Consider the following 20,037-nt stretch of genomic DNA (forward strand, 5'->3'; position numbering starts at 1 on the left):
TGAAGGCATTACTGTCCAAATCAGAGATGGCCAAAAAGCAGACTTCCATCTGTTGTACAACTACAACCCCCATGTTGTTCTACCTTCCTTCAGGCTGGCAAAGCAGCATGGGAATTGTAGTTCTAAACTGTTGGTCATCGGCCTTTTGACCACCTTTGGTCTAAAATATTGTAGGAGCACAGTATGTCTTTGAATTTTTTTATATTGTAAAGGCTTTTACTTTATCACACACACAATTTTTTGCAGTTTTGTTTTATCTCAAGTAAAATAGAATAAAATAAACTATAGGTTATATTTTAGCCTTGTGTGATAAAATTAAATTTTGTTTTCCAATCTAAACTGTTATTCTTTCCCCCTCTCCTCACTCATTGAATGCCTCTCCCTTAGAAGCACACTCCCACTCAAGCCCCCTTCTTCCTCATCTTTCTCGATCTTCTAACCCTCTTCTCTCTCTTTTCCCCTTTCTGTTTTTCTCTCGCTCTCTCTTCAGCTCACTCACTGACTCTTTTAATATCTGCAACTAATCATTCATTTTTAATATTGTATATTAAAGAACTTCAACCATCACACAGCAGGACAATTCTTTTTTCAGTGCCCTGGATTCCCTTAAAACTTGGTATTTATCATCAAAGCATCAGACATTTCAAGTCCTCTGATACCCAGCATTGAAAGGATGCATCCATGAACTGGAATAACATTTACATTTACTTATGAATGTAACAGTCGGGTTTCTAGCTGCCACACTGTTTAAGACGTCAAACAATACATATCTGTTCCAAAACCCAACAATTACATGTTATTATGCTGATGGAAATTGTTTAATAGTCACCATTACTCGAAGACCATTGGTGAATGAATTATAGAAAATAATTGTAGAAAAAGAGAACAATGTACTGATTCTCCATGTATTTTATATTTTAATCCTAAGAAAGAGATACAGTACATGGTCCCTTGCAATAAAGGCATCTTATAGACACTACAGTGTGCAATTCATGCCAGAACAATGCTGCTTTGACTTCTTTGCCAATGTAAAGCACAAAGGTCCAGTGGTATGGTATGCTCTCCCAGAGATTTTAGCCTTAGGTGTCTACAAGCAGCAAGTGTGAGCACAGGGAATTATGGGGCAATGTATGGAGAGGGAGCTGAGGGCCCAGGCAGCCTGGGGCACTCTGTGTTGTTCTAGTATCGTATTCCCTGTAGTGTAGAAACCCAGATTTAAAGCTCAAGATGAAACAAAGCAAAAGGCCAAGTTCAAAGTGTGACTGCTCAGTGGGACAACTTAATCAGCACAAAACCGTTCCTTGTGATTTGTCTGATGCATGCAGCATTATTGCATGAACTTGTCTATGTGAAACTGTAATACAGCTTGGGCATGTAATAAATGCCATTCAGTAGTCACAATCTCCCTTCGCAACAGACATAACACACCGTTTCCCATTTTGTGTGTCATATTTTTATACGTTAGCTACCATCCAAAGAGATTAGTATATTCAGTTATTATCTAATTCATTGCAGTTGGTTTTACAAAAACAAAACAGAAAAGAAAATACTGGATTGCAAAACAATAATAAACAGGGTAATTAACACACAACAAAAGATAGGGTAGGATAAACACTGGTAAATAAAAATTACAATCAATAAAACAGTTTTACAGCTGTGGGATAATCAGGCAACAAATGTAGAAAAATATATATTTTAATATTAAAAAAAACAAAAACCTCCTCCCATAATTGTTTATATTTTCCCGGATCAATAAAAGATTGATGTTCTTCCTAGTTCTTATAAACAAAACCATCAAACGTGTCTGGAAGAACAATATATAGACACTAGCAGAGGGTCATGCACTTTGAGAATTGTAATGCAGAGCATGCTTGCCCAATTCTATGGACTAAAGATGTCTCAGTCATTATCAATGACTGGGCCAACAATTAACCTATCTGTGCTCGAACTAAAGCATTCTAAAAGAGGGGCTTGGGGTGAATTGAACAATGCAGACCTTACCATGACTGGAAGCACTGTAAGTGTCTCAAATTTATCACTGTCAAATCATCTACTGGTATTTAAGAGCAGGAAGAGGCTCCAAGGCTGAGTTTTCAATTCTCTGTAGTTGTTGGATAAAACTTGTAACACATTCAATAATTAATCATGTTAATAATTAATAGGCAATGATTAAATGAGTTTCTCCTGTATGATCCTGTGTAGAAGCAGGTACAGATTTAGAACAGCAATCAGAACGAATTAATAAGAATAATGTGTTAAAATGACAATGTTTGGAAATAGATAAGAGGTTAAAATTAACTAAAGAATAGATTTAGATACATTGGGAAAGGACACCAAGGAAAGTATGATTAAGGAAGAAATGTACAGAGTTATAGAATTGCACTAAAACCAGAGATAGTTTACATATTTTGAATAAGGTTTATAGGTGAATATTAATATTCTCATTAACATTAGTAAAATCTTATATTTTGATGTATTATACATAAGGCCTTAGTCAGCTGTACAGAATCTTGATTTGCACAGAGACAAACAGGATCTTAATTATCCTAGAGAATGGTAATCTAGCCAAAGTAAATCATAGCAGTCCAATGGAATTATGATTAACCTAGACATGTTTAATAATGCAATTTTCATGGAAGTAGGCTATTACACAGAGATTTATTCACTAAACAGTTAATGGTAACTAGCTGAAACCCGCACTGCAAAATACAGACTTAAATAAATATACCAGATTTTGAGAATTTTATTTTTCAGTTTTTTATTTCGCCATAAATTTCAAATATGGACTTTCTCTCCATGCAGGGTATTTCACTATACAGGGGGTTATTTAGCAGACAGTGAATTTAAAAAAAAAAAAAACTGCAAAATGTTGGCAACAATAGCTGGTTTGTAGAATTATCAGCAAAACACAGCAATGGTAATAGATTTTCAAATGTCAAATCGCCACAATTTAAAGTTCAGTTAATAAACCCCTTAATGTAAATCACACACAGGGGGTTAGGATTTTTTTTTTCACATTTTCAGAATACAGATTTCTGTATAAGGCAACTTCAAAACAAGACATTTTCATAGAATTTCTTCCTAAATAGGCTCACCAGATTTTTTTCTTTTTCTCCTTAAAGGTGCTTTAGAAGTAGAAATCTGATTTGTGGTTTAATGTTGATCTGCCATGTAAATCCTTGCTACCTGCCATTTAATATTAATTGTACTGATATAAACTAAAGTACATTTAACAACAATTGCTACTTGATGATCTCGTCGTTTTTCAATGTGGAAGTTACATCACAGTTTTTCAAACAATCATTGACAAGTATTGTTTAAAATAATTTTTTTTGTGAAGAATGTCATCTAAGCACCCAATAAGAACCCATGGTTCCAACATTCAAACTTTTTATCTCCCAGCATTCCTTTGTAAGGGGTAATAGTAAAATGGTAGTAGATTGCACACCAGACAATACCGACTGTCATCTGTTCTATAAGGGAGTTCAGGTAACTCTATAAAAAACAAACAAACAGAATTAAAGCAGATAATTAAAAATTATCATTATAAGACATGAGACAGAGCCACATATACCTTCCATTTTCATCTACAAAGACAAAGACCATTTCAGTTTTGCAGTGTCCTAAATTAATGTTTTAAGTTTAACATTTGGCCATTGACTCATCTCCTTCTTTGTTTGCAGCCCACATGGCTGCAGTTGGCTACAGTTCCTAGAGGAGTGGCGCACAGTGAGCGTGACTGTAGGGGATGGCTCTTCATATATCGGCAGCCTCCATGATTCTCTTGGCGATCACGGCTTCAGCATCCTCCGCTTCCATCAATCAGGAAGACTACCCTGCAGATGAAGGAGAACAAGCCTCCAGCAATGACAACTTGATATTTGATGACTACAGGGGCAAAGGCTGTGTGGATGACAGTGGCTTTGTGTACAAACTAGGGGAGAGATTTTTCCCGGGCCATTCTAACTGTCCTTGTATTTGCACTGTAGATGGGCCTGTTTGTGATCAGCCAGAATGCCCCAAAATTCATCCAAAATGTACTAAAGTGGAAAACAATGGATGCTGTCCGGAATGTAAGGAAGTGAAACATTTTTGTGAATATCATGGGAAAAATTACAAAATTCTGGAAGAATTTAAGGTAGGTACTCACTATCATCCTAAACATCTATATCAAATATTTTATATCAAGAAGTGGAAGAAAGAAACTTGCAGCAGATTTGATAACCACACTGGTACTTGAACTGTCAAATGTTGGGTCTCTTTAATCAAATTTGTTTAATTAGGCTGGTTAGGTGGTTTGTTTGTGGGATTTTTTTCCCTAGGTAGCTCAGACAAAAATATAGAACTACTTCTCACTGCTTCACCTTTGCAAAAGTAGGAACAATCTAAAAACCAGTAGTAGTGTGACCATTATGGAATGAAGTTTGAGAATTCTGCCATGGACCATGTGCTAAAGAAATTGAAATCACCCTGTCAATCATCATATTAGAAATATGTAGACCAGTTGTGTAAATCAAACATTCAGGGCTGAATATGAGTTATGTACGCTTGAGAATTCCATTTTATAGTTAAAGGATGTGTTTTGATTTCTTCAGTTTTCGGAAAATGTGCTGGTGTGCTTAGTTGTACAAAATTTATTATAGTTGTGTTAATTTTGTAGGAATAAAACGTTGAGCTGACCCTGCTGAGGACTAAACCATCACCCCTGAGTTTCAAACTGTTACAAATGTTTGCACTAATAAAACTTAACCAACTGGCCAACTAATGGTAAAATGTATTTGTAACGTTAATATGAAATAATAAATTTCCAAATATTGGTAAACTGTGATTCGATGACAATCACTTATCACACAATCACATATTAAAGTATTAGTATAGGTACATCTTCATGGTGTGATTTGTTGTTCCTGCAGCTTTGTAAATGAAAACAGTTTAATTTCTTGAAAAATGGTATTGCAGTCCCGATTCCTACTAGTGGCTTCAGACTAACATAGATTTATTCAGTTACTGAATCTATTTGGCTTCCTATGTCAACATGCAATCTATGCTGACACTGGATGCTGTGTTAATTCAAAGCATATTTCGAAACACTGAACTGGTTGATTACAGCAATTGGCATGCATATGCCATGTGTCCTCACTGCTTAACTGAGAAGCATCTGATTGGACAAAAATCATCAGCCTTGATGACTTTTCAGGAGGAGGATTGGACTGCTTTGAGGAGTCTGTCCAGGAGCTGGAATAAAGGTAAGTTTAACTGTGTTTTAGAGATTTGTATTCATTTATTTAAAGGGGGTACACAATATTCTAAATATAAGTAGAAAGTCTAATTAAAATAAAAAAATATATATATTATTATTTTTTCAAATTTTTTTATTAGAGTGTTCCTTTAAGCTGGTGGAAAATCATTGATAGTTAATTTAAATAGACCCACAGGTTACTTACCACTGTTAAAAAGGAGACTATAACAATTAACACAAGAGCAAGCAACCAAAAGCTCTCTAGTGAGCTACAATTACATAATATCCTGCCAGTCATAAACATTCGACTGGCAGAGGCTCATGGGAATTGTTCAAGAACAGCTGTTCATAGTATGCATTTTCACTTTATGTGTTCCTTTTAAACAAAGCATTATGAATACACCATCTAAATTGGACGTCCCCAGTTACTTTGATACTGGGAATTAGAATATTATGGGTTCATTTACAATGTCAAGTAAAGTCCATAAAATAAGTATTGCACAGTCTTCCTCTGCCTATAATTGTTCATCTTGATCATATCATTGTGAGACCTTTATAAATGTTCAATGTTAATTAAATATTGATGGGCGCTTTATTTATCCGTAATGTGGGAAATGAGTTGAAACATGACTAGAAAGTAATTAAAAAAAAAAAAAATACATTATGAAAGATCGTTCAGTAGTTTTATTTTTCTGTTTTTTTTGTTTGTTTTTTTATAAAAAGCTAATTTTTGGTGCACATTTATACAAATATGGTGCGCAGTGAGATCTCTTTTAAAAAAAAAATGTGAGTGTGTTCAGCAAAAAAATTATTTTGGGACATCATAGGGCAAACATTGCTCAGAGGTAGTGATGTACCGAACTGTTCGCTGGCGAATAGTTCCCGGCGAACATAGCGTGTTCGCGTTCGCCACGGCGGGCGAACACATGCGTGGTTCAATCCGCCCCCTATTCGTCATCATTGAGTAAACTTTGACCCTGGGCCTCACGGTCAGCAGACACATTCCAGCAAATTAGCAGCAGACCCTCCCTTCCAGACCCTCCCACCTCCTGTACAGCATCCATTTTAGATTCATTCTGAAGCTGCATTCTTAGATAGAGGAGGGAAAGTGTAGCTGCTGCTCATTTGATAGGGAAATTGATAGATAGGCTAGGGTATTCAGTGTCCACTACAGTCCTGAAGGACTCATCTGATCTCTGCTGTAATGACAGCACCCCAAAACGCCCTTTTTAGGGCTAGAACATCAGTCTGCTTTTTTCTTTTTCTTTTTTTTTTCTGTGTAATGTAATTGCAGTTGCCTGCCTGCCAGCTTCTGTGTCAGGCTCACAGTGGATACTGTGCCCACTTGCCCAGTGCCACCACTCATATCTGGTGTCACAATAGCTTAAGCTTGCATTTCGAAACAATTTTTTTTTTCACTGTTATAGATTGAATAGTAGTTAGTTGTCTGCCAGCTTCTGTGTCAGGCTCACAGTGAATACTTTGCCCACTTGCCCAGTGCCACCACTCATATCTGGTGTCACAATAGCTTAAGCTTGCATTTAAAAACAAAAAAAAATGTTTTCACTGTAATAGATTGAATAGCAGTTAGTTGTCTGCAAGCGTCTGGGTGTCAGGCTCACAGTGGATACTGTGCCCACTTGCCCAGTGCCACCACTCATGTCTGGTGTCACAATAGCTTAAGCTTGCATTTAAAAACTACATTTTTGTTTTCACTGTAATAGATTGAATAGCAGTTAATTGTCTGCCAGCTTCTGTGTCAGGCTCACAGTGGATACTGTGCCCACTTGCCCAGTGCCACCACTCATATCTGGTGTCACAATAGCTTAAGCTTGCATTTAAAAACAAAACATTTTTTTTCGCTGTAATAGATTGAATAGCAGTTAGTTGTCTGCCAGCTTCTGTGTCAGGCTCACAGTGGAAACTGTGCCCACTTGCCCAGTGCCACCACTAATATCTGGTGTCACAATAGCTCAAGCTTGCATTTAAAAACAAAACATTGTTTTTCACTGTAATCGATTGAATAGCAGTTAGTTGTCTGCAAGCGTCTGGGTGTCAGGCTCACAGTGGATACTGTGCCCACTTGCCCAGTGCCACCACTCATATCTGGTGTCACAATAGCTTAAGCTTGCTTTTAAAAACAAAAAATGTTTTCACTGTAATAGACTGAATAGCAGTTAGTTGTCTGCCAGCTTCTGTGTCAGGCTCACAGTGGATACTGTGCCCACTTGCCCAGTGCCACCACTCATGTCTGGTGTCACAATAGCTTAAGCTTGCATTTAAAAACAACATTTTTGATATCACTGTAATAGATTGAATAGCAGTTAGTTGTCTGCCAGCTTCTGTGGCAGGCTCACAGTGGATACTGTGCCCACTTGCCCTGTGCCACCACTCATATCTGGTGTTACAATAGCTTAAGCTTGCATTTAAAAACAAAATGTTTGTTTTCACTGTAATAGATTGAATAGCAGTTAGTTGTCTGCCAGCTTCTGTGTCAGGCTCACAGTGGATACTGTGCCCACTTGCCCTGTGCCACCACTCATATCTGGTGTCACAATAGCTTAAGCTTGCATTTAAAAACAAAAACATTGTTTTCCATGTAATAGATTGAATATCATTTTGTTGTCTGCCAGCTTCTGTGTCAGGCTCACAGTGAATACTGTGCCCACTTGCCCAGTGCCACCACTCATATCTGGTGTCACAATAGCTTAAGCTTGCATTTAAAAACAAAAAAAAATCACTGTAATAGATTGAATAGCAGTTAGTTGTCTGCTAGCTTCTGTGTCAGGCTCACATTGGATACTGTGCCCACTTGCCCAGTGCCACCACTCATATCTGGTGTCACAATAGCTTAAGCTTGCATTTAAAAACAAAAACATTGTTTTCCATGTAATAGATTGAATAGCATTTTGTTGTCTGCCAGCTTCTGTGTCAGGCTCACAGTGGATACTGTGCCCACTTGCCCAGTGCCACCACTCATATCTGGTGTCACAATAGCTTAAGCTTGCATTTAAAAACAAAAAAAATGTTTTTCACTGTAATAGATTGAATAGCAGTTAGTTGTCTGCAAGCGTCTGGGTGTCAGGCCTTCAGCATGTACTCTGCCAACCTCTGCAAGTGCACTTTGCCACTCATATCTGGTGTCAAAATAGCGTGCCTTTAAAAAGCAAAAAAAGTTTTTCACTGTAAGCTAATAGCAGTCAGTGTCCTTCAAGTGGGTGTCAGGCCTTTAGCGTGTACTGTGCCAACCTCTGCAAGTGCACTTTGCCACTCATATCTGGTGTCACAATAGCGTGCCTTTAAAAAGCAAAACAGTTTTTCACTGTAAGCTAATAGCAGTCAGTGTACTTCAAGTGGGTGTCAGGCTTTCAGCGTGTACTCTCCCAAACTCTGCAAGTGCACTTTGCCACTCATATCTGGTGTCACTATAGCCTGCCTTTAAAGAGCAAAAACGTTTTTCACTGTAAGCTAATAGCAGTCAGTGTCCTTCAAGCGGGTGTCAGGCCTACAGCGTGTACTCTGCCAACCTCTGCCAGTGCACATTGTCACTCATATCTGGTCTCACAGTAGCTTGCACGCATAGTACCACTAATCAAAAAAAAAAATGACAGGCAGAGGCAGGCCACCCCGCAGGGGCCATAGTGGTCGTGGTGCTGTCATTCCCTTTGGTCCAAGAATAATGCCCAGTTTTCAGAGGCCACATACCCTGACCTTGAAAAGTTCTGAGGACATAGTTGACTGGCTAACACAGGACACCCAATCTTCTACAGCTTCCGCTCGGAACCTTGACGCACCATCCTCCTCCAGCTTAGCTTCGGGCACCTCTCAAGATACCACTCACCCGCCTGCCGCCACCACCAACACTAGCACCACAGCCGCTTCACTTGGTATGTCAGAGGAGTTGTTTACACATCCGTTTGAAGAAATGAGTGATGCGCAACCATTATTGCCAGAGGATGTAGATAACAGGGATATGTCTCAGTCAGGCAGCATTACACACATGGACGTACGGTGTGATGATGATGATGTTGTACCCGCGGCTGCTTCCTTTGCTGAGTTGTCAGATACAAGTGAAGCGGTTGATGATGACGATGCGTCCATGGATGTCACGTGGGTGCCCACTCGGCAAGAAGAAGAACAGGGCGAAAGTTCAGATGGGGAAACAGAGAGGAGGAGGAGGAAACAAGTTGGAAGGAGGGGAAGGTCGTCACAAGGAGCTAGTGGCACAGTCAGACAGCATGTATCGGCACCTGGGGTCAGCCCGACAGCACGCCAATCAACGCATGCTGTGTCCACCGCCAGAATACCGTCATTGCAGAGCTCAGCAGCGTGCCATTTTTTTTTGTGTGTCTGCCTCTGACAACATAGATGCCATTTGCAACCTGTGCCAAAAGAAACTGAGTCGTGGGAAGTCCAACACCCACCTAGGTACAACTGCTTTGCGTAGGCACATGATCGCACATCACAAACGCCTATGGGATCAACACATGAGTACAAGCAGCACCTAAACTCAAAGCCGCCATCCTCCTTCTGGTCCAGCATCTTCAGCCACGTCAACCACTGCTGTCCTCCTTGCCCCCTCTCAACCATCCGCCACTCCGTCTCTCGCCTTGAGCAGTTCCCGCTCATCTGCCCACAGTCAGGTGTCTGTCAAGGACATGTTTGAGCGTAAGAAGCCAATGTCAGCAAGTCACCCCCTTGCCCAGCGTCTGACAGCTGGCTTGTCTGAACTATTAGCCTGCCAGCTTTTACCATACAAGCTGGTGGCATCTGAGGCATTCAAAAAATGTGTGGCTATTGGGATACCGCAGTGGAAGGTACCCGGACAAAATTTCTTTGCACAAAAGGCAATCCCCAACCTGTACTTGATTGTGCAAAAGGAAGTAATGGCATGTCTGGCACAATGTTGGGGCAAGGGTCCATCTGACCACTGATACCTGGTCTGCAAAGCATGGTCAGGGCAGGTATATCACCTACACTGCGCATTGGGTAAACCTGCTGACGGCTGCCAAGCATGGAATGCATGGCTCTGCACAGAGGAGTTGGTGACACCGCCACGACTTGCAGGCAGGCCTGCTGCCACCTCCTCTACTCCTCCTACTCCATCTTCTCCCATAACCTCCTGGGCTGAGTCCTCTTCTGCTGCTGCATCTTGCTCCACATCAGTGGCACCCCCCCCCCCCCCCCCCCCAGCTCCCCAGGTACTATTCCACATCCCTGATATGGCAGTGTCACACCGTCTTGGGTTTGACTTGCTTGAAAGCAGAGAGTCACACCGGACAAGCACTCCTGTCCGCCCTGAATGCACAGGTTGAAAAGTGGCTGTCTCCGCAGCAACTGGATATCGGCAAAGTGGTTTGTGACAACGGAACAAATTTGTTGGCGGCATTGAAGTTGGGCAACTTGACACATGTGCCGTGCATGGCACATGTGTGTAATCTGATCGTACAACGCTTTGTGCATAAGTACCCAGGCTTACAGGACATCCTGAAGCAGGCCAGGGAGGTGTGTGGCCATTTCAGGTGTTCCTACACGGCCATGGCGCACTTTGCAGATATCCAGCGGCGAAACAACATGCCAGTGAGGCGCTTGATTTGCGACAACCCGACACGTTGGAATTCAACACTGCTAATGTTCGACCGCCTGCTCCAACAAGCAGTTAATGAATATTTGTATGACCGGGGTGCTAGGACAGCCTCTGAGGAGCTGGGAATTTTTTTGCCACGTTACTGGACGCTCATGCGCAATGCCTGTAGGCTCATGCGTTCTTTTGAGGAGGTGACAAACCTAGTCAGTCGCACCGAAGGCACCATCAGCGACATCATACCATGTGATTTCTTCCTGGAGCGTGCCCTGCGAAGAGTGCTGGATCAGGCCGTAGATGAGCGTGAAGAGGAAGAGTTGTGGTCACCATCACCACCAGAAACAGCCTTATCAGCATCGCTTGCTGGACCTGCGGTAACGCTGGAAGAGGATTGTGAGGAAGAGGCATCAGTGAAGGAATGTGGCTTTGAGGAGGAGGAGGAAGACCAACCACAACAGGCATCCCAGGGTGCTCGTTGTCACCTATCTGGTACCCGTGGTGTTGTACGTGGCTGGGGGGAAGAACATACCTTCATTGAGATCACTGAGGAGGAGGAACGGGAAATGAGTAGCTCTGCATCCAACCTTTTGCAAATGGGGTCTTTCATGCTGTAGTGCCTGTTGAGGGACCCTCGTATAAAAAGGCTGAAGGAGAACACTTTAAAGACGTGTTGTTGATGGAGGACATGCGGAGCTTTTTAAGTCCTACGCATCGCCACAGCCCTTCGGGATCCCCCATTCAGAGAACGACTCGACCGACAGGTAGCAAACTACCTCGCCTTAACTGCAGATATCGACACTCTGAGGAGCGATGAACCCCTTGACTACTGGGTGTGCAGGCTTGACCTGTGGCCTGAGCTATCCCAATTTGCGATAGAACTTCTGGCCTGCCCCGCTTCAAGTGTCCTTTCAGAAAGGACCTTCAGTGCAGCAGGAGGTATTGTCACTGAGAAGAGAAGTCGCCTAGGTCAAAAAAGTCTAGATTACCTCACCTTTATTAAGATGAATGAGGGATGGATCCTGAAGGGACTGACACTGGGCGATACCTTCGACTAAAAAAGGCCTGATGAGATGAGCTGCCTTGGGCTAAAAATGGTCCACATGCTGCTGTATTTTGCTTCAAAAACCAAACCAAAAAAAAGGCACATAACAAGGATTAAACTGATAGGAATAGTACTACTTAACACACCACTCCTATCTGGTGGCACATTAGATTGCACGCGCAGTGCCCCAAATTTGAAGTAGGAGGACAGACCAAGCATCTTTTTCCATCTCCCGGTTCCTAAAATCGATGCCATATACACGTCCCCTGATAGGGCGCCAGCTCGTTATTCTCTTTTTCACTTTACTGCACTATGGGCACTTAAACCCACTCTTTGTCTTGCACACTGTTATTCCTAGCCAGCATCTGTGGTGGGAAATCAGGCAGTCATCTAAACATTTAGATTGAGCTTTAGCTTAGAACACCCTTGAAGGTGTTTAAGGATATTAGGGCTAGTTTAGAGGATTCTTCTTAGACCTCTCTGAGTCTTTATAGCCCTTCTGACTATCCAGCATTTCTGGAAACTAGCTAAGAGAAAGGGTGGCTGTGTGTCTGTGATACATTTAACTTTATATCACCTTACTGACACTGTATAACTCCGGTCTCCATACTATATGCCTATACCCATCTATTTAGAGGGGATTTTCTTGACCCTGCCAATTTTATATAATAGGTAATAGTATTACCATTATTACACAATTAGGTCTCTGAGGACAGGTGTCAATCCATATCTGCCAAGTGACCCTATGTAGGGGGAACAGTCCCTATTCTGCTCTGTGTCAGTGTGTATCAGGTGCTCTGAGGACAGGTGTCAATCCATATCTGCCAAGTGACCCTATGTAGGGGGAACAGTCCCTATTCTGCTCTGTGTCAGTGTGTATCAGGGGCTCTGAGGACAGGTGTCAATCCATATCTGCCAAGTGACCCTATGTAGGGGGAACAGTCTCTATTCTGCTCTGTGTCAGTGTGTATCAGGGGCTCTGAGGACAGGTGTCAATCCATATCTGCCAAGTGACCCTATTTAGGGGGAACAGTCCCTATTCTGCTCTGTTTCAGTGTGTATCAGGGATCCTTAGGACAGGTGTCAAGCCATATCTGCCAAGTGAACCTATGTAAGGGGAACAGTCTCTATTCTGCTCTGTGTCAGTGTGTATCATGGTCTCTGAGGACAGGTGTCAATCAATATCTGCCAAGTGACCCTATGTAGGGGGAACAGTCTCTATTCTGCTCTGTGTTAGTGTGTATCATGGTCTCTGAGGACAGGTGTCAATCCATATCTGCCAAGTGACCCTATGTAGGGTGAACAGTCCCTATTCTGCTCTGTGTCAGTGTGTATCAGGGTCTCTGAGGACAGGTGTCAATCCATATGTCAAAGTGTCAATATGTCATATGTCAGGTGTCAATCCATATCCATTGTGATTTAGGAATGTTAGGTGATTTCTGCCCTTCATGGATTAAAACCAGACTCTGCATAAAGTGTGTAATTTTCCATGGGAGTTTTGCCATGGATCCCCCTCCGGCATGCCACAGTCCAGGTGTTAGTCCCCTTGAAACAACTTTTCCATCACTTTTGTGGCCAGAAAGAGCCCCTGTGGGTTTTAAAATTCGCCTGCCCATTGAAGTCAATGGCGGTTCGCCCGGTTCACCGGTTCGCGAACGTTTGCGGAAGTTCCCGTTCGCCGTTCGCGAACCGAAAAATTTGCAGAAAACAGGAAGTATAGGCGCTCACTATATGGTGAAACAGGCTGCGGTATACAATACAAGAAAAATTTGTGTTCGCGACATCACTACTTAGAGGCAATTACCATTTTAAAGCTAAACATTTGCAAAGTTTGGCATGCCGGGACTATAAGTTTAATGGGGTCACTAAAGCTTAAAACATCACATAAAAGCATATGGTTGTAGAAAGTAGGTTATTGCCTTAGGGGATTGGCTTGTACTTAGTCAAATGCAAGATCTCAATGGTTCAGCTGACACCTGGTCAACCTCTGAGGGACCGTTGCTGAGATGTCCCATTTGTGATGAACGCAGAAACAGCCAGTCTTGCAAAGTTCAGCATGACCAGCAGCTCAGGATGTATGTATATACATATCTATGCTATATATGTCTGCTGTGAGTAAGGGATTCCTAATAGACCAGCAAGAGATTGAAATCAGACAATAGGACAAATACCCTCCCCCACGTAAAACAAATAGATGATCTATCTATAGCTATGATCAAGAAACTATCTGTCATATGTACAGCGCTACCAAGTCTGATGGTGCTAAATAAAGAATAAAATAATAATAATAATAATAATATATTCTGTTAAATCCCACTTAAATAAGTTTTACATACTCATGAGTCTAGGAGTCCTCAAAAAAACAAACCTCAAAAAAAAAAAAAAAACATGGCTGACTAATGCCTTATAGGAGGAGGAATCTCCCAGAGCCTTGCCAAAAATAAACAACAAACAAACAACAAAACAGAACAATTTTTACAATTATGTGAAGCCTCAGTATCTGAAGAGCTCAAATACGTTTGCTTGTAAAAAAAAAAAAGATAAAACCATAATCATGTCCTGTAAAAAATATATATAGAACAAACAATTAAATAAATCCACATGGGTATAATCTTAACCCTTTGATCATAAATAAATATTAAACATTCTTGTTAATTGGGTATAGTGTCTGGAGTTCCCTGGCACCATCCTTCCATTCAGCATTAAAATGTTTTTAATGTTTTCATGCTAAATAAGAATCCCTTCTGTGCTACTTGCGATAATGAGGAAGCATTAGCTGGAACAGCAATGGATGGCTGCGAGTGACTGAGAGTGTCAGCTGACTGCATTCATCCTATCACAACGCCTATTGCTGGTATAAATTGGTATGGCTAGAAGCGTCTAATCTCTGCCTTAGTAACACCTTCAGTAGGGGTGGACTGGAGATCTTTGTGATTTGCTGACTTTATGCAGAGGCTTGACCTGTGATGTCACAATTAAGAACCAGATATATGCTCCCTTTGCACCAAATGAAATGTTCCACTTGTAGCCTACACTGTCTATTATTGTATGATGTAGCCCAGGCTGGAGAATCCCTGGCCACCTAGGCACATGGTGCACTGGACTTTCCTTGGTTATTGGTGCATCAAGAGATCGCAGTATTGGAGCCAGAGGCCTTGGCATTCCCAGGACTTCCAAAAATAGGCTTTGGAGAGGGACATCAGTAGCGATAGGCATTGACACCCACACAGTTATTATTAACCGTCAGCTATCTGCACACCAGATGGATGTACCCCTGCTATTAATGGAGGTTTTGCTATGCTTTTTAGGAGTGCCATTTAAATTGTTGTGGTTTATTTTGTTATGTGAGGACCCATCAAGACTACCAACTAGTTACAGTGGGGCTTATGGCCTCAGTTTGTTTGGTTTGTTTAATTCAGAGTGGGATTGTGGATTGGAGTAATTAAATTTTGCCCAATCTGGTTAAACATGTGTTACATAGTTACATAGCTGAAAAGAGACTTGAGTCTATCAAGTTCAGCCTTCCTCACATATGTTTTTGCTGTTGATCCAAAAGAAGGCAAAAATTCTAGTCTGGAACGCTTCCAATTTTGCAACAAACTAGGAAAAATATCCTTCTTGACCCCAAAATAGCAGTCAGATGTCTACTTGGATCAAGCAGCTATTACCCCACTAATTAGAAATGATATCCCTGTATGTTATGTTTTTGCAAGTATTTATCCAATTGCAGTTTAAACATCTGTATAGACTTTGACAAAACCACCTCTTCAGGCAGAGAATTCCATATCCTTATTGCTCTTACTGTAAAAAAACATTTTCTTTGCCTTAGATGAAATCTCCTTTCTTCCAGCCTAAATGTGTGACCTTGTGTCCTATGTATAGCCCTGTTTATGAATCGATTTCCAGATTAAGGTTTGTACTGGCCCCAAATATATTTGTATAATGTTATCATATCCCCTCTCAGGCGCCGTTTTTCCAAACTAAACAGATTTTCATTAACTAAAATGCTCCATTCCTTTTATCAATTTTGTAGCTCGTCTCTGCACTTTTTCTAGTGCCATGATATCCTTCTTTAGAACAGGTGCCCAAAATTGCACAGCATATTCAAGGTGTGGTCTTTATAAAGAGGCAAAATTATATTTTCATCCTGAGAATTTATGCCCCTATGTATACATGACAAAACCTTACTGGCCTTGGCAACTGCAGATTGACATTGCATATTGTGTTAGGACTATAAATGCATTATGTGGTTTAGCAAAGCATCATGGGACCTGGCAAAGTATCATGTGACTTGCAGTTCTACAACAGCTATCATTTGAGCATCAATCTATGTTATTCTAAAGAACAGAAATGCACGAATCAGCTAATTAAATAGTGCATTGTGTGTTTTTTTATTAAAATTTGTGAGTATGAGTCAAATGAGTTCTACGTGCTATAATTTCACTGTACTGATGAATAATGTCATGATAATGACTGGAACCTTGCAAGGCAGCTTTTTCTCCACTTTAGTGCAGACTGATCCATGGGCTGCCCAATTTAGTCCTGATTGCTGATCGAGTCTGTTTTCTGTTACCTGATTGTATTCAATGTGAAGAAGTCACGTTGACAATCAACATTATTTGGCTGTTTACCAGTTTTCTATTTATTTGATTTTCTGCAAACATAAAATATGTGCATATATGTCAGAGAAAATGCTCTGCATTATTGTTTCATGGAAGAGAGACATCAGTCAAAAGCTCATTCATCTTGAACCTCATAGCACACTACGCAGCTTTTAGGTTAACGTGGAGGAATGAGTGTGTCCGACAGTCCAACGGGCGTGCCTAATACTTGATTTGTATTAAGCTGACATATGAAGAGCCAGACAGTTATTCCTGTACACTGTGATGAGACGGTAGATTTAATAGCTGTTTTCGGCTGTTTTTTCTGATTCAAGGAGATACTGTAAAAGAATCCCAATACATTAGATCAGTTGGTGATATGATTAGATATGCTCATAGAATCTGAATGAGCTTTTCTTCTTTTGTTTAAATAAACATTTTTTTTGTAAATGAAAAAAAAATGGGTTTCTGAATGCAAAGCAAATAATCACTTTATATCTCAGTTTAGGAATGTAGAATATTTATTAGATATTAGATTATTAACAAAATCTTTTTTTTTTTCCTTTTTTATTTTACTATTTAAACACATTATTGGAAGTGACTGTATTTATCTGTGAGATTGAAAATCAGGGACAAAAGTCTCTTTCGGTTTATTGTCCTCTAAAAAGGGGACATCTGGTCACCATAAGGTAAAGTCAATGTAATCCTATGGTGCCAGTCCTATTGGCAGGCGACATTGGCAGAAATTGTGATCTCATGTAAATTTACACTGAAGAGGTGCAAAATATGTCAGTGTGGACACATACCTGCTTAGTCATTGTCAATATAAGCATATACCATGGACAGGCAGTTATAGGCTTGATAGAATAATTCAGTATACTGCAAACGTAGGAGAGGTACTTTTGATATATGGTGCATAAAACATAATATAAATAGAATACACAGAGTGAATTTAGTTATGATGATTGGTTAAACCTACGCAGGATTCAGATGAATGCAGAGCATGAAGCGTTTCTGGGAAAGGCAGGTTTTGGATGAAAAACAACAACAAACTTACAGAGTCAGAATCAGACAATTATAGAGAGAATGGTAAACATGAACAATGTGTATTTTCTTCTTTCATATAAGAGCATGAGCATTTTAGTTTGCCCCAGCTCTACCTACTGTTTTATCTGCCAAACACACTCATATACAATGGATGACGTAGCTACTCCAATAGGTAAACCATAATCTCAATAAAAAACAAATTTGTTGCATTCTGGTTATTTGCCTATTTTGTATTCACCTCTTGTAGTTGACATACCAGGTTTGTGTGCAGTTGCCCTAGAAAGATGTAAACCAAAGGGTCCATCTTTCACTCGTAGTGCTCCATCCACCAGAAGCCCTGGTCACCGATGTACTCACACACATGCAGAAGATTCCAACACAGATGTCTATGGAAGATCCACAAGACCATGGAATCCTGTTTACAACCACTCATGCCATGCATACAAATGTGGATTTTCCTCCACCTTTAGTTCAATTTGACCAACTTTGGGTTTGCCAGAAGACACAGCAGTTTTTGATTTGTCTTACAATATTCTTTGATTGCTCTGGGATTTCAATAAAATTTCAACACAGTCAGTATGAATATCTTGTTCATATTTTGTCTTTATGAAATACTGACAAGTGACTTTAAGATTGAAACATCCCAATAGCAAATCACTCTTTGTATAAAATACTACATTTTAAAAAATCACTGTTTAGTAGATACACTCCCAATGAATTTAATTTAACATTTTATTAATTGGAGTATATCTAAAAACAGCTTGCAAATGCTGCAGTTCTTGTGTCTGCTGCCTTTGCAAGCCTCCCTCTTCTAACCCGGACCTAACTTTCTGTGGCTGTCCAATCACAGATGTCCCAAGGCAGCTCAATGAGAAGTCTTCGCAAGGCAGGTGCTCTGGTTAATTACCTGCCTCTTCACTTTAGCTCCGCTGAGCTAACCAAACCAGGAAGTAACAGGACCTGTTGTCTGATTGACAACCAGAGGGGTGTAACAAGATGAATTTATAATAGTGCCAACTAAAATCAGCACTTTTTGTAAAATGGAAAAAGAGGATAGATCACACATAAAGCATTTAAAATAGCTACAGTGCTTCAGGTGTTTGGAGTGTCCCTTTAAGCTTTCATGCAAAATGTACATGTATATATTTGCATAAGGATGTGCAATATCTGCCTGAGCAGGAAAATACAACCTTAACCTGATTTGTTGCTCCAGAAATCACTGATAGCTGATTAATTATTTTTCTGTTACATGATTCTGTATTTTGTGCTGCAGGCAGATGTACAGTAAGAAAAAGTCTGATTTTAATAGATGTGTCTATGCTGGCATTCAACTTGTAAAAAAAAAAACACATCTAAAACAACAAAGCTGTTATACATTTCTTGACCCACTTTGCATACTCTTCATAGAAGAGCGCTTTCAAGCACAGGTGGGATTAGTCACTAAACTACGAATTTCGGAGAATTGACAAATTGCACATTTTAGACCAAAAATTTATGTTTTCCACTCCAGCTATTTTTGCCTAAAACTTGCAAATCCCAGATTTTTGGCCAACCCTTATATCTGAGAATCAGTCATAAGAGGTTAAGTATTTATTAGTATAATTTGAGATTGAAAGCATATACTCATGCAAGGCCGGCTTTAGCCCTTTAGGTACCCTTTATGAAAAATCTTAACCTGGCAATACAGGTATAATTATCAAATAAAACAACAGTAAACAAACTAAAGTGGTAAGCAATCATTGTCAGACTAATATACCAAGACAATAAGGTGCAGATATACAATCCAGAAAAATAGTGTCAGGATGTCATGTAATGCAAAGTGTGCAGAATAAAACACAGGGCACAAAACGTAGATAGCAGGTTGCACAAAGACTGACAACTCACAAGCCTCCTGAGCAATAGATCAAGGTTCCCTTCCTGGTGCATGGATTTTTGACTATACAGGTGAAGATGCAGTTTGCTGTGCCCCTCTCACTCTTCTCCCTCTTGATTGTGAGGCTCCCACACAGATATTTTGAGTGTTATGACTCCCACACCAAACAGGGATGGATTTATTTTTAAGGGATTACTCTAACGAAAAACTGTTTTATTAAAACACTATTTTCAGATGGAGTAACCCTTGCTCACATGCCACACCATTAAAATTAATAAATATAGTTGGCGAACTTAATTTAATTTGGAGGCTACCTGTGGGATTTTGTGTTAAGTTGACTTTTTGTGTAGTAGTGTATGTGTATGTGTCTGTTTCTGGTATACTGATTATGACTAGGAACTGTAACGTCATTTATATGTGTCTTTTTCAGCTGTAGAGTGTATATGTGTGTGTTAGTAGGGACTATAATATGTATGTGTTTGTATATAGGTGGTTAAATGTGTGTATTTGGACTGTGTGTGTATGTTTATAGGCATTATGATGTGTGTGTTTAGGGGCTGTTGTCTTTGTCTATAGGGTGTAATGTGTGCATGGCTGTACAGAGTGTGTATAGTGGTTGTGATGTGTTTATATATGGGTATAGTGTATGCA

At 40.3% G+C, this 20,037-nt stretch overlaps 1 protein-coding gene across 2 annotated transcripts in view; it reads left to right on the top strand.

Moving 5' to 3' along the window:
* Window positions 1-20,037, top strand: part of VWC2L (von Willebrand factor C domain containing 2 like) — a 175,621-nt gene that overhangs the window by 2,561 nt on the left and 153,023 nt on the right. For both annotated transcript variants that reach the window (XM_063429966.1, XM_063429965.1), the window contains exon 2: window positions 3,684-4,138. In XM_063429966.1, coding sequence (XP_063286036.1) covers window positions 3,749-4,138 — 390 coding nt within the window. In that variant the 5' untranslated portion in view covers window positions 3,684-3,748. The remainder of the gene's footprint in view (window positions 1-3,683; window positions 4,139-20,037) is intronic.

Source organism: Pelobates fuscus, chromosome 8 (genome assembly GCF_036172605.1).
Source record: "Pelobates fuscus isolate aPelFus1 chromosome 8, aPelFus1.pri, whole genome shotgun sequence".
NCBI lineage: Eukaryota > Metazoa > Chordata > Amphibia > Anura > Pelobatidae > Pelobates > Pelobates fuscus.